The sequence below is a fragment of the Hyalella azteca genome, unplaced genomic scaffold (assembly GCF_000764305.2).
Source record: "Hyalella azteca isolate HAZT.00-mixed unplaced genomic scaffold, Hazt_2.0.2 contig6630, whole genome shotgun sequence".
In the NCBI taxonomy this organism is placed as follows: domain Eukaryota; kingdom Metazoa; phylum Arthropoda; class Malacostraca; order Amphipoda; family Hyalellidae; genus Hyalella; species Hyalella azteca.
Genome location: NW_025936786.1, coordinates 42152 through 56492, shown reverse-complemented (window position 1 = coordinate 56492; position 14341 = coordinate 42152). Strand labels below are relative to the sequence as shown.

Here is a 14341-nt window from a genome sequence, read left to right as displayed (position 1 = left end):
ATAATGCTCTCTCACTTACAGAAGCTGTTCGTGGTGCCAGCTTACACGCCAGAACAAAGGGAGATCCCTTTCGCTCGTGTCAACCACAACAAGTATATGGTCACGGACCGTGTCGCCTACATTGGTGAGTGTACCACAACAAATATATGGTCACGGACCGTGTCGCCTACATTGGTGAGTGTACTACAACAAGTATATGGTCACGGACCGTGTCGCCTACATTGGTGAGTGTACTACAACTAATATATGGTCACGGACCGTGTTGCCTACATTGGTGAGTGTACTACAACAAGTAGGTATATGGTCACGGACCGAGTGGTCTACACTGGTGTGATATTTTCCCTTTGAAACTTTGAAGTTAGCTTGCTAACTTTTAATTCTAAATTTTCTTGCTTTACATTTATACTAAACCATGAATAACAATACCTCAATATAAATTAAAGACTGCCACTCAATATATTTAAATATATGAAAAAAATAAAAAAAAAATAAAAAAAAATTGATTTTTTTTATAAAAAAATCAAGTGATTTAATCACGTGATTTAATCATTTTGATTTAATCATTGCCAACCCTGCACCTAAAAAAGACAAAAAAGCTGAAAAAATCAAATAAATAAAAAAAATCATGAAAAAATAAAAAAAAATCATTGATTTTTGATTTTTTTATTTTTTTAAAAAAATTGAAAAAATCGCCAACCCTGCATAGAATGCTATATATAGAATTGTGCACCTGGCATTGTTATTGTGTGAGTCTCAGCGCACCGCAAGTTGCAATTTATCCCCTCTTATAACAGGAAGGGCCACGACAACAAGAATGAATAAATATTTGTGGAAGCCCTAATTCTTGTCTAAATTTAAGGTTTGAAAGCTTTAAGGTTTTAAATTTTATTAGGAACAATATCAGATGAACAAATTAAGGTCTGGGTAGGCAAAAATAAAATCCAAAAATCACTAATAAGGGAAGAGCACAGGCTGGGTTAATGTGAACTTGACATTACCAAGCCAGCTGTAAAAATAAATGAAATTAATAAAATACCAAAGGATGTTTAACTTGAGAAGCTGTGATTGAAATGATTAATTAGTAATCAAGCATTGCAGGGTAAAGTAAGGGCAAGGGACTTATCAGTTAACCTTAACAAAGCAAGCAAGGGATATAGTTATAATTTAATGGAATCGAAACAAGTTAAGTAACCAAAGAACCAAAAGGGTTTGCAAGGTGAGCACAGTTAAAGAATGCAATAACAGACTAAGGGATCATGAGAAAATAAAGTAGGGATCATGAGAAAATGCAGTAGTATTGAATGCAATGAATAAAAGAATCATAATAAATCAAGAACCAATGCATTATTTACAGAAAACACAAGTAAATTAAAATGCAGACAAAACATATATATACAAGGGTGAACATTCACTAACCAGCATGGCTAAGCACGAGTGGTCAGGACTGTCAGACCGCTCTGTTACACAGCTGAGTGTCATTCATTGGNCTTCAGAGTACTGTTAGTAATAGACGAGTACACTCTGCATGCTTCAAATGTTTAAAATTGAGTTTTATTTCAAGTGTCCCTTTTTACCCCATTTCCAGATTAATTCAGGAGCCTTTTATATTGCATCTAGCGCCTTACAAATAGCATATGGAATTTTTTTGGAGATGCCATACAATAGCCCTTGCAAACACCTTTAAAATGAGCCCAAACCTGTTTATGAAATGTTTCCTGGTAAGAAGTTATTAACAATAACCGCTCAAAACCGTCCCTTTTTACCCCGCATGACGGTACTTTGTAGTTTTTCAATGCTAAGGGCATTTAAATCTATGAGGAAACATGAATTTTCAATTTTTGGAGGGCATCTAATGACTCAGAACCTGACTTCAATACCTACTTTTATTTTGAAAACAAAAATCAAATTTCTTGTTGGATAAGCTGTTGTTGTTGTTGTTGTTGTCAGATGCTGTCTTATATTGACTTAGTAAGCACTTGTGTCTTGTGAAGGGTGGTGATAGTGTGCTGTGGAAAAATCTGTTGATGGCTCTGAAATCTCAAAATATTATGGTCTTTTATTTTAACTACTATAGAATTGCACCATGATATGATATTTATTTGCAGTGGAATTACACCTATATGATGACCTATGGGATGAATTGAAATTCAGATGCTTCATCTACTGATCTACATCAGACCTTCAATAATCAAAAAATAGTATTAGTACTATCAGTTCCTTTTTAATGTATTCCCTCTCAAATTTAGGATAAGAAGTGTATAAAACAGAACCTTATTTATTAAAATCAACCAAAGCCATCTCACCACAAAAATGGTTGATGAATTGTCCAAAACATCTCTACATGCCAAATTCGAAAAGAAGTAAGTGTGCCATCCCATACTGCCATTTCTGTATTTGTCTTTATCATAGTGATATCACAGATGTCTGTATAACTGAAGCTTCACTAGATTAATGGCTATTCTCTCATCTTGTGTTTTTGCTTGAAAAATGCAGTTAGATTAACAATATTGCTATAATTTTTTCCTAAATAATTTATCTTGCAAATAATTCCCTGGGTTCAAGTTTTTTCTATATTTTATGGTAACTGTATTGAAAGTTAAGTCTTTCCAGCATGAATTTTTTTTTTTTTCAGTGGAAGTAATTGAACATTTCTCATGGAAGTACCTATCTATTTCAGAACCATGTCATCAAGCTGCAATAAATTCCTGAATGTGTCCAACTTTGTGGTTTCCATATCGGCCATCACAACTCTACTCATCTTGTTCTTGATCTTGTCCTTCAATTGTGCAAGAAAAGAAGTGCAGTGTTCTTCATCATGCTAGTGAGTAGACATTTGATCTTGTATTTCAATTGTGCAAGGGAAGAAGTGCAGTGTTCTTCTTCATGCTAGTGAGTAGACATTTGATCTTGTCGTTCAATTGTGCAAGAAAAGAAGTGCAGTGTTTTTCATCATGCTAGTGAGTTGTTTGGGGTTCTGTATTGCAAGTGATTGCTCCCCATATAGGTAACTTACCAGGCATTGACTCAGTGGCCTGTGCTTGCTTAGGATATTTTCACTTATATGTTCCCAGTCTAGACTTGACTTCAGATTGTGTTTCAGAAGTGTGTGCATTTAGATGAGTGGTTTTTAATTAAGGGACAAATTTGATGTGAAATATTGATGGCTTTTTAATTTTGAGATACAAGTTCACTTATCCACTGAATATCAATAATACAATTTTAGAGCAGATGTGTCTGGTTATTTGCTAAATACTACGCTAACCTAAATAAATTAGGATTAATTTTTCAGATGTAATGCCTGGTGTTTTGAGTTTACAAAACAATCAAATGAAATATTAATGAGCTGTTTATCTGCTCCTAATTCAATGCCTGATATTGGGTGAAAGCAAAAAAGTATTACCTATGTAATGTTATTTGAATTGTTAAGACTGCCCCAAAAAACTTCTCCATACTGTATGTATATATCTTTCAAGGCCATCTTTGTAGTTTTTTGTAGTGTCAAGAATTTTTTTTTGCAGAATTTTTAGTTTCCTTACAAGGAAATTTCTAGTGTTACTCTGAAATTCAACTTTAATCCATCCCAAAAGGAGCATTGCTTTCTGAAATGGCTGACCAGTTCTTAAATTAAATTTTCTTAGTAGAAATAACCGACAGCCAATTAGTGTTTTGGAATTTTTACTTTCTTTGAAATCATCTCTCATCCTATATACAGTTTTTTTTTTTTTTTTTTTTGCAGAATTTTTAGTTTCCTTACAAGGAAATTTCTAGTGTTACTCTGAAATTCAACTTTAATCCATCCCAAAAGGAGCATTGCTTTCTGAAATGGCTGACCAGTTCTTAAATTAAATTTTCTTAGTAGAAATAACCGACAGCCAATTAGTGTTTTGGAATTTTTACTTTCTTTGAAATCATCTCTCATCCTATATACAGCAATCCCTTGATTAACGCGGTTAATAAATCCCCGAGTTTTACCGTGTTGAACAAAACCGCGCCAATCAAACTTGGGAATATATGGGAATAATTATAATGAATCCTAAAAAATAGCAAAGTTACATAATATTTTTTTCCACTAAAATTCATCATATTTTGCTTAGTTCAATTCATCATTCAAGCTTAGTCTCCAAAGTGATATTTTTACGTTTAAGCGTTCCCTTTTTGTCCATAATTATGACGGTAATTTATCAAGGAAAATTAGTTTGATAAAAGTGAGCAGTAGATATGGCAGCGATCTTGACCAGTTGAAGGCTAATGAGTAACTAGACCACCGGCATGGCGCACTTACCGGCGAACGTTGCCGAACTCGACCATTCGAGTTATGAACGAGACAAGGCGCGGTTAAACCGACTCTGTAGTCAGCACGAGTGCCTACAGAATGGGATCTTATTTAAAGAATTATTGGCTGAAATTCATAAAGTAACCACATTTGGCAAATTTTTCCAAAAGTCGTAACAAAAGTAACAACATAAGATCTAATAAGCAAAAAGTAACACTTTTGTTATGAACGTAACACCTCTGGCTAGAGGCGGGAAAATGATGCGTTGTAAAAAAAAGTCGCGCTAATCAAAACTGGCACCGCGTAGATTAAGGGTAGGTCGCAAATTTTTTTTCCACGTTAATCAAAACCGCGGTATTCAAAACCGTGCTAATCAATGGATTGCTGTATTGCTTAAAAACAAAGAAAACATTTATAATAACACCAAGTGCCAAAAAAGAACACCACATCAGAAGAAGCTCATCTGCAATTCCTACAATTGCACATTGCAGCAGACTAAGGCCAACTACTGGCCAAAGAGCAACACTGAGTGCTGCTTGTCTGTAAATTTTTTATGCCTGACATTGACTTGCAAATTTCTTTAAACTTCCAAGTCTCATGTTTCCAAAATTCTGTGTCTACTTCCAGTTGACAGAATTTAACTCGGTCAACTTCTGGGGTTAAGTGTAATTCATTTTAATGAGGATAATAATTCTGATGAAATGATTCATTTCTTAACTTCCAAGTCTCATGTTTCCGAAATTCTGTGTCTACTTCCAGTTGACAGAATTTAACTTGGTCAACTTCTGGGGTTAAGTGTAATTCATTTTAATGAGGATAATAATTCTGATGAAATGATTCATTTCTTACCCTATTGCAAACAGATTTTTACTTTGTTTTTGGATCCAACTGAGATGTTCATCTGTACGTGGAAGTGTAGAAGTTTTGGAAGTCTCCATTGTTTTTAATGTCAGTCAGGAGCCATGAAAAATTTTTGGTGCATTTTTAATCTTCAAGCTATTATAGATATAATTTAAGATTCCATCTGTTATTAAACTACAACAAGTTGAACTGGGCATCTATAAACATTTCTGAAATTACTCATACTCTTACTGTCAATTCATGTATGGCAATAAATTACTTCTATTCAATGTGTGTTAGCAATTTGAAACCCCTTTTTTTTACTTGAAACTACCATGTATCATATGTTCAACTTGGCCTCTTGATTTAAAATATTTTTTAATACTTTAAACTCCTGAGTTATTCACAAGTTGACTTAAAATATCTTGCTTGTTCAGTTGTATAGAACTTGATTGCTCCAAATGAAATGTTGTTCTCTCACTTCAGATTCAGGTGCATCAAATAGGATTCGAGAACCTCAACTTACTTTATTAAAGTCATCAACAAGGTGTTCGATGCAATATTTTTCATTGATAATTCGGCCTAGGATTGATGTAAGTAAAGTTTCAATTTTTACTCTAAATTTACTTTAAATTAATTTAATTTACTTTAAATTTCACTTTTAATTTTTTCAGCTATCAACTGGTTGAGAGTGTGCCGCAAAACCTAACATTTGCCCAAGGAAGTCCTTCACACATGAGCACTACTGAAGCATGGCTCTCGCTTTTGAATGGGGCTGAGAGTCGCGTTGATATGGCAGTGTTCTATTGGTCTCTCACTTCTGAAGATGTCAAACCTGGTTCCATGTTCCCTTCTGCGGTACCTGGTCAAGATTTGCTTGGGAGAATGATGAGTGTTGGTTAGTTTCTTTGCAATTCAAAATTCATTTCATCTGCTTGCCTGCTGAACATTTACTAGGGAAATTGTTATGCTTTAAATTTAAATTGTTGGCAAACTTCAAAATGAATCCCTGCTCTGTCGTCCCTGCCAAGCTTGCTTCTCTTCTTCAGCTAGACTTTTATTGTGAGCTACAATTCGAATGCTGAAGTTTACTTCATTTAATTATGAATAGCAAAAAAGTTGGGTTTATCTATCAAAGCTAAATCAGTAGAATTTCAATGAGATATTTAAGTGGTCTGTACCCAGCCTAGTTGTTGTCTCATGTCTATTAATTTTCATGACAGGGCTCAAAGATAACATTACCATGCGCATCGCCCAGAATGCCCCTACGCCAAACTCGCCTCAGAATAACAGTGAAGAGCTCAGGAAAGCAGGAGCTGCTGAGGTTAGCTTGATGAGTAGAAAATTGCTGCATGTAGCTTATTTTCTCAAGAAATTATTACTACAAGTTTTTTATATTTGTTTGAATATTCCAATTTCTTTATGTTTTAACTATATTCTAGAGCTATTCTCAACATATTGTTTAATATTTAGGTTCATTCCGTAATTACTTGCATTTTAGGCGGACAGGGTGAGAAGCTCTGATCACCAAATAGAGATTTGTGCTATGGTAACAAATGCAGAAAAAGAAATCTGACCTAAGTTTGCTATCGTGCGTTGTGCTCTAACTTGGTTTTCACTCAGTGGCTAAGTTCTAAATGTCATGAAACTGTTTTTTGTTAAATGATATTCCTGACGTTGCAAGTAATTGTAATATGTTTTCAAGGTACTGAACGTTGACATGCAGCACTTGGTGGGCGGTGTTCTGCACACCAAGATGTGGATCATTGATGATGACAAGTTCTACCTCGGCAGTGCTAACATGGACTTCAGGTCTCTCACACAGGTCCTTGATAATTATATTCTTGTTAAACTTTAAATTACTTTCACTTCAAATGACTTATGATGGCTGAAAGGATAATAAATTAGGTAAGCTCTGATCAAAGGTGCTTTTTTATTTAATTGCTATATTGCTTTTGAGAAGTTAGATCTTTTAGGCCCTATGGATATTTGATGCATTCATGGTAGATTTGTTCCAGATAAACTTCCACTAGTACTACCTACTAATTGTACAGTCTTTTCTTCATAAAATTGAAGGAATTCTCAATTCAGATGTGTTAGAGGTTTTTTTTTGTTTTGTTTTTTATTATTTAGGTGAAGGAGCTCGGTGTGGTGCTGTGGAATTGCTCTTGTTTGGCTCGCGACATGAGAAAAATCTTTGAGGTTCGTCTGCCATCAGTATGTTATTTTTGTCAGATGTCGATTAATTTTTCAGGTTTTCTTTAATCATAACTGCTCCTTTAATCTTAAGTGCTCTGTACTGAAATATTCTGAAGATAGCAATCATTAAATTTATGTTGCAGATGATTTTGATCTACTTCGATTAATATCAAAGTGATGCGCCGCGAAAATAATGATGCAATTCATTTCTGATCATCAATTTTCTTGCGTTAGTTGATATAATCAATAAATATGTTACTGAAACCATATTTGAAACTCAAAACATTGAATATTGCCGTCCAGCTCGAGATTTAACGCATCACGCTCACTCACACCACTCAAATTGGAATGAACCCTTTTCTCATCTTGTTCCGTCAACCCTGCAGTTGTGCTCTTCATTACATATTGTAGCCGTTTGCCTATCCCTACACGCCGGTGCGATGAACTCGTCATCAAGTTGTACTGTACTTGTCTATTGAAACTAGGTACTTGATTTAATGGAGAATTGAAGTTAGGATTTTCTGATTTTTCCTGAAAATTTTTAAAACAAAATTACATAGGTAATCACAAGGATTGTGAAGCAAAATTGAATAATAATAATTTATGAATAATTAGTTAATTGAGATTTTTGAGGAACATGGACAGGTGATGATTGCCGTTATATTGGAGCAGATTTACCTATAGTTCATTGCTCATTTACTGGCATTTGGCTTCCCTTCACAATAATTCCAAAAAAATTTTATTCTGTGAAACAGTAAAATAATAATAATAATAAAACGTATTAACTCTCAGAAAGCTAAAATTAATGCTCTATCTACCATCTCAATAATTATAAAAATGAGTAAAATGTGAATGAAGAACATGTCTACAGGAAGATGATGCCATAAAGTATTGTTTCCAACCCCCCGGTAACAATATGTAATGTTCCGTCAACCCTGCAGTTGTGCTGTTCATTACATATTGTAGCCGTTTGCCTATCCCTACACGCCGGTGCGATGAACTCGTCATCAAGTTGTACGGTACTTGTCTATTGCAACTAGGTACTTGATTTAATGAAGAATTAAAGTTGGGGTTTTCTGATTTTTACTGAAAAATTGTAAAGCAAAGAGTTACATAGTTAATCACAAGGATTGTGAAGCAAATTGAATAATAATAATTGATGAATAATTAGTAAATTGAGATTTTTGAGGAACATGGACATGTGATTATTGCCGTTATATTGGAGCAGATTTACCCAGTTCATTGCTCATTTACTGGCATTTGGCTGCCATTTACAATAATTCCAAAAAATTTGTATACCATTCTGTAAAACAGTAAAATAAGGATGAAAAAACGTATTAACTCACACAAAGTTAAATTAATGCTCACTCTGCCATCTCAATAATTATAAAAATGAGTAAAATGTGAATAAAAAAACATGTCTACAGGAAGGTTGTGCCATAAAATATTGTTTCCAACCCCCCCGTTAACAATATGTAATCTACTATCTACGCCTACGAAACTGGACCGTAACGAAACTGACCAAATATTCGACAATCTGGTTGGCTTTGCACTCGACTGCCGTAGGCTGTAGGGTTAAACTTCTGAAACACTTGCCACTCAATTTTATTATGCAGCTTGGTAAATTTTTATATAGAATTTGATTATGCAAATTAAGCAATAATATAAAACCAAAGAAAATTCCTTACAAATTTACCATATTTTAATTTCAAACGTTATGAACAAAGCACCATCATCAATACAGAACTCAATATTAAAATTCTAATCAAATGTGTGACTTAATTTTGTCATATTTTCTATGTTTTTAAAGTCTTCTAAATGTTTATGCTACCCNCTGAAGGCTAACTCAGCATCTGTGATGATAACTTTCATTCATGGAATTAATTTTCTACTTATTGTGATGTTCACTTTATAGTTATTTATAACTCATTTACTTTTGCTTTAGATTGATTTATAACTCAAATTTGTGTTCAGTGATTCCGATATGTTGGCTGTTATGCCATGAGTTATAGAAATAATATTGGACATATTTTAATCAGCAAGTCCTGGATTTGTGTGCAGCAATACCGCTACGTAGGGGCGCGTCGCAGCATTCCTGCCGTCTGGCCAGCCAACTTCAGTACGGACATCAACCGTCATAGCCCTCTCACCATCTCCCTCAACGGCAGCGCGGCCACGGCCTTCATCTCGGTTGTGCTCTTGTTTTTTCCCTTCAACCCTATTACGAATGTCCTTTCTCCTTTCCTTTCTTGTATTGAATGTCCTTTCTTGCCTTTTCCCGTTCTCTTCTGAGAAGTTGACGTTTTCTCTAGTTCTTTTTTTAAAGCGTGGGTCTCTTAAATTTTTTATTTCAACTTGAAAGGTTCACGCAATCTTGGTTCTTCTTTGGAAAATAAACTCACCTTTTTAGTTCCGACTGGAACGATTTATTCTTTTGTTAGATTCAGTACGTCATGTAACGATTGTCCGTTTGAATTGAAATGTTTAATTTTATTCATTTCTTCATATAGGATTTGGCTGTTTGAATTAGGACGAAGGAAACTCTTTACCTTCTCGGAAACTGTGCTCTTAATTCTGTTGTTTACTTTGACATGTTATATTCGTTTTTTTGCCCACCAAACAAGCTTAATAATGATAAATTCTAGATTTATTTGTATTGACCAAAAGTTTCTTAATCAAGTAGCCTTTCTCGATAATGATTGCTGCTAATTTTTCATGAAATATTCTATATCAGTTCGGGCTTTGCTTTACCTATCAATATATCAGCTCATTTTATGTTATTTCATTATTTTTTATATTCAAATTCTATGCCATATACAAGCTTCTAAACAACTTGAATATTTTTCTAGTGCTTATAATAAATAGCTCCATCATTTGGGGGCATTATTTATGCGTTCTAATGTATTATTTGTACATATTTGTGCAGAGCTCTCCTCCTGCGTTCACGTCCCTGGGCCGAGAGAACGACGTGGACGCCATCGTCGCCGCCATTGACGACGCTCGACGCTTCGTCGACGTCGCCGTCATGGACTACTTACCCCGCACCCTCTACAGCAGACACGTCCAGTGAGTGCCTTCGTCTGTACGTCAGACACGTCCAGTGAGTGCCTTCGTCTGTACGTCAGACACGTCCAGTGAGTGCCTTCGTCTGTACGTCAGACACGTCCAGTAAGTGCCTTCGTCTCGCTCGTCAGATGGCAGCCCTGTTGAGCATGTGTGTACAACACTTAGATCAATTACGTCGCTCCAGCCCGAATATCTTGTCCCTCTCGTGTGTCGGGACACGCTATGTCTTCACTCCGGAGTTTAACTTCTAGATTTTGTCCGCAATTTCCAAATCGAACTATTTTTAGTAAGTTATATCTGATGACTTTGTTCCATACCTGCATCCCATTTCTAAATATTATGTTGTTTTACGTGTGCTTAATCCTGTTTTTACGTGTAACGGACACAGATTTTGGCCTGTGATCGACAATGCGCTGCGCAAAGCTGCACTGGAGCGACGTGTGCGCGTGCGCGTGTTGGCGTCGCTGTGGCAGCACTCAAGGGACGACTTGGCTCACTGGCTGTTGTCGCTCTCCGCCATCACGTCGTCCTATCCTCAAATTGACGTACAAGTTGTGAGTGCTAAACATACGCATCACATCAATTCTTCCTATTAAAATATGAAGGCGCTGTCATTCTTACGGTAAAATAAAAAACTTACTTGTTCTTATTTGTTTTGTTGCATTGGTATCGTATCTTATTTTTCTGCCAATTAGCACCCAAAAATTTAAGTTAAGATGTGTAATAATCAGGAAATTCTCTGCCTTTCCGCCCTACTGAGTTTCATGCGGGTAGCAAACAGTTTCTAAAATCTGTTATTGTATGTTTGCCTAACTCCCGTTCCAGGTTTTTATCACCTTTCATCGTTTGATTTGGTGTTTATTTTTATCAGTGTTGTGTCGTCGTGTCATAAAGCGATAATGCTCTCTCACTTACAGAAGCTGTTCGTGGTGCCAGCTTACACGCCAGAACAAAGGGAGATCCCTTTCGCTCGTGTCAACCACAACAAGTACATGGTCACGGACCGTGTCGCCTACATTGGTGAGTGTACTACAACAAATATATGTATGGTCACGGACCGAGTGGTCTACACTGGTGTGATATTTTCCCTTTGAAACTTTGAAGTTAGCTTGCTAACTTTTAATTCTAAATTTTCTTGCTGTAAATTGAACATTTTAGCCGCTCTAATGCAATGGTTGGTTCACTGTTGATGCTATAATGTGTTTGGTGGCAGGAACATCGAACTGGAGCGCAGACTACTTCACTAACACGGCTGGCGTGGGCCTCACAGTGAACGACACAGTGAGCACCAGCGCCGGCGACACACTCAGGACGCAGCTGCACGCTGTCTTCAACAGGGACTGGAACTCTGAGTACGCCAAGCCCGTGCAGGATATCCTTCCTACTGAACCTAATAAGGAGCTAGTTAGCGACTAGCATTTGGATGTAGTAGTGGATTACGACTAGTTTATTAATCTAACATGACTCAGTGTAGCGTAGTGGATGACAGACGCTCTTCATTAGATGCTGATATTTAAAGTAATCAGTTTCCGCCAAAGTGTTGGTCTGTTGTGTGAGCTGATAGCGATCTCTTGTGATTACGCCAGATATTCAGTTCTTGCACATGACCGTGTCGAGTACATCCCCCTTGAGCGCTCAATATTTACACACAATTTTCATGCCACTTTTTAACTTTATTTTTTGATGCTATTTTCATGATAATTCGAAGCGTTCCAATTGCTATTCCATTTCTAAATATTTCATTTTGTGCTAAACGCAAAGTTTACAAATGGACGTTGACGTTTGTTCTTATCTCTCCCGCATGTCTAGCGCCTGTGTTAAAGACAGCATGCACTCTCACTGGATATAACCGGCATTGCTCAAATATTGCTGCTGTTGTAAAAAAATAGATAAGATAAGGATATGTATGTATGTAACATTAAGATGAGTATATGTACTGAGTGATGATGCATACTTCTAATGAACGTGGCAAAGTTTGTCATATCATCGTAGTTAAGAAGAAAATTGTTCCTTGTGTACGGATTTACTGCGTTAGGACAGTCATGGATGCAGCGATCATTAGCTTTTGTTTTGCTAGCGCCATATTTTGCGGTTCCTTGACGGAGCTTAATTGCCTCATTTTTGGCTGGTCCATCCTGTTATGCTTTATTAAACAATAATTCAATCAACTTTAGTCATGTAGCTTTCTTTTATTCGCATAATTTTCCTTTAATTTACGTATCCGAACAATGTAATTTTTTTACTTAGGATGTACGCCGTGTCATGGCTCTATGTATGTTTCTACATATTTCATGTTAACCCTCTACCGCCGTATGTCACTTTCCGGTAACATTAACTTTCGACTTGCATTATTCGAAAGCTATTGAGTGTAGCAACCTGAGGACGTTTGTACGCAACAGAGAACATTTTAAAGTTGTCGTACGTGGCGGTAAATTATACGTAAACTATTGAGTGTAGCAACCTGAGGACGTTTGTACGCAACAGAGAACATTTTAAAGTTGTCGTACGTGGCGGCAACCATCAGTGCAAGTCAATTTGCACTCACTAGCAACGCATCCTTTTTCGGTATGCTTTTGTTACAATATTGCCCCGGTTACTCATGTCAGGCGTAGAGGGTTAAATGTTTTTGAATTTCCTCATTTTGTGTAATACCAAGCATCGTAAAGAAAAGCCCGTGTAATATTACGAGCTGTCCGTCACCTGCTCATAATCATCAATATATAACAAAGCTGCTCGTATTTACGCCGAAAACCTGGACTGAGAGATAGATTTACGTTCAGATTCGAGGTAGAGCAGATAGTGCGAGGTACTGAAGGTTCGAGGTAGAGCAGATAGTGCGAGGTACTGAAGCGATTTGCTCTTGTCCGTCAATCTCTTGCGTCGCGAGTAGTATTTCTTTGTGGCAGCTTGCTAGTTTTCTTTGTACGGATTGAAGGTGAAGAGTCTCCATACTAGTGAACTCGTCTCATAAACTCGAGATGTCTGAATCTCTTTTATTTTACGATTTGTATTTCAATAAAAACCAGGTTTGATTTAAGCATTGTGAAATATTACCCTACAGTAGAAAAATTAGTAAACTTACGTAATTTACATTGACATAAGAAGAGAATTCAATATATTTATATTGAAGTAGGCGGAAATGGGAAATGTTCTAACCCTAACATCGTAGACGAAAATCGAACTAAAATAATTCAAGTGAAAATATTTACAGACGTAGTCTTGTATGTGGCACATTTGATATTAATAGTTGGTCAGCAGGACTGTGGCTCATTGTATGTATAATATGGCAGTAAATATGCAAATTACTTATAGTTGAATTATTTTTGTATTCATGTAATTTTTATACTAATAAACGGTCGCTTGACTCGCTTCAGATCTCATTCTGGCGTTTGTTTTGTATGGCCTTGAAACCTTGTTGATCTTGCGTATTATGAAGAGCGTCACGCACGACTGGTGCGTGTCACGCTGCTGCTGGCACGTCATGCCTTAATATGATGCTGCTTCTCCCGTAAAATATCCATCGTTTTCTCGCGCAAGATTCGTGCCCGTGATTGTTTGCCGTGATGAATTCACCCTTGAATTTTTTACGTGTGGTGCAACAGCTGCAGTAATAGCTCATAACACTAGATAGTGGAAGGTTCTCTCGTCTCTTATCAAAACTCGAGGCTTCTGATAAAATTTCCGCTGCCCCCCGCGTCGCAGAAATCTTGTTTTCTTGGTAGGTTATTTCAAACAACTTGGTTTAGGAGCAGCGTGGGAACTGGACGACTATCATTCTGTATCGTTCCGAAGTTACAGGAATCACCTTGTGAGGAACTTTCAAGATAAAATTATCTTCGATGTCGTTAGCCGTTTAAAAAAATGCAGCCTGGCATTGGGTGTCTGTTGAGTTTGCATTTTTAAATTTCGTGGGAGTTTCACATTGTCGGCTGATATTAACACGGAAAATTTACTCTACGCATG

General features: G+C 36.4%; 1 protein-coding gene across 2 annotated transcripts; it reads left to right on the top strand.

Annotated features, from left to right (window-relative positions):
* Positions 1-2104: 2104 nt before the first annotated feature.
* On the top strand, positions 2105-12093 carry LOC108669988 (5'-3' exonuclease PLD3-like). Of its 2 annotated transcripts, XM_018157429.2 has the most exons (11): positions 2105-2360; positions 2678-2821; positions 5788-6011; positions 6337-6437; positions 6819-6938; positions 7247-7315; positions 9374-9502; positions 10239-10378; positions 10767-10932; positions 11296-11398; positions 11592-12093. In XM_018157429.2, the coding sequence occupies exons 1-11, from the start codon at positions 2311-2313 to the stop codon at positions 11792-11794; spliced, it is 1449 nt and encodes a 482-aa protein (XP_018012918.1). In that variant the 5' UTR covers positions 2105-2310; the 3' UTR covers positions 11795-12093. The 2 variants fall into 2 exon arrangements, with proteins under 2 accessions (XP_018012918.1, XP_047736889.1); XM_047880933.1 differs by lacking the exons at positions 2105-2360; positions 2678-2821 and adding an exon at positions 2869-2957.
* The last annotated feature ends 2248 nt before the right edge of the window (positions 12094-14341 follow it).

Bases quoted from the DNA above. Each gene is read 5' to 3' on its own strand.
- LOC108669988 (XM_018157429.2), top strand. From the start codon at position 2,311: ATGGTTGATGAATTGTCCAAAACATCTCTACATGCCAAATTCGAAAAG. The intron at 2,822-5,787 runs GTGAGTAGACAT...TAATTTTTTCAG, and splicing joins CAGTGTTCTTCATCATGCTA to CTATCAACTGGTTGAGAGTG. The intron at 6,012-6,336 runs GTTAGTTTCTTT...TTTTCATGACAG, and splicing joins TGGGAGAATGATGAGTGTTG to GGCTCAAAGATAACATTACC.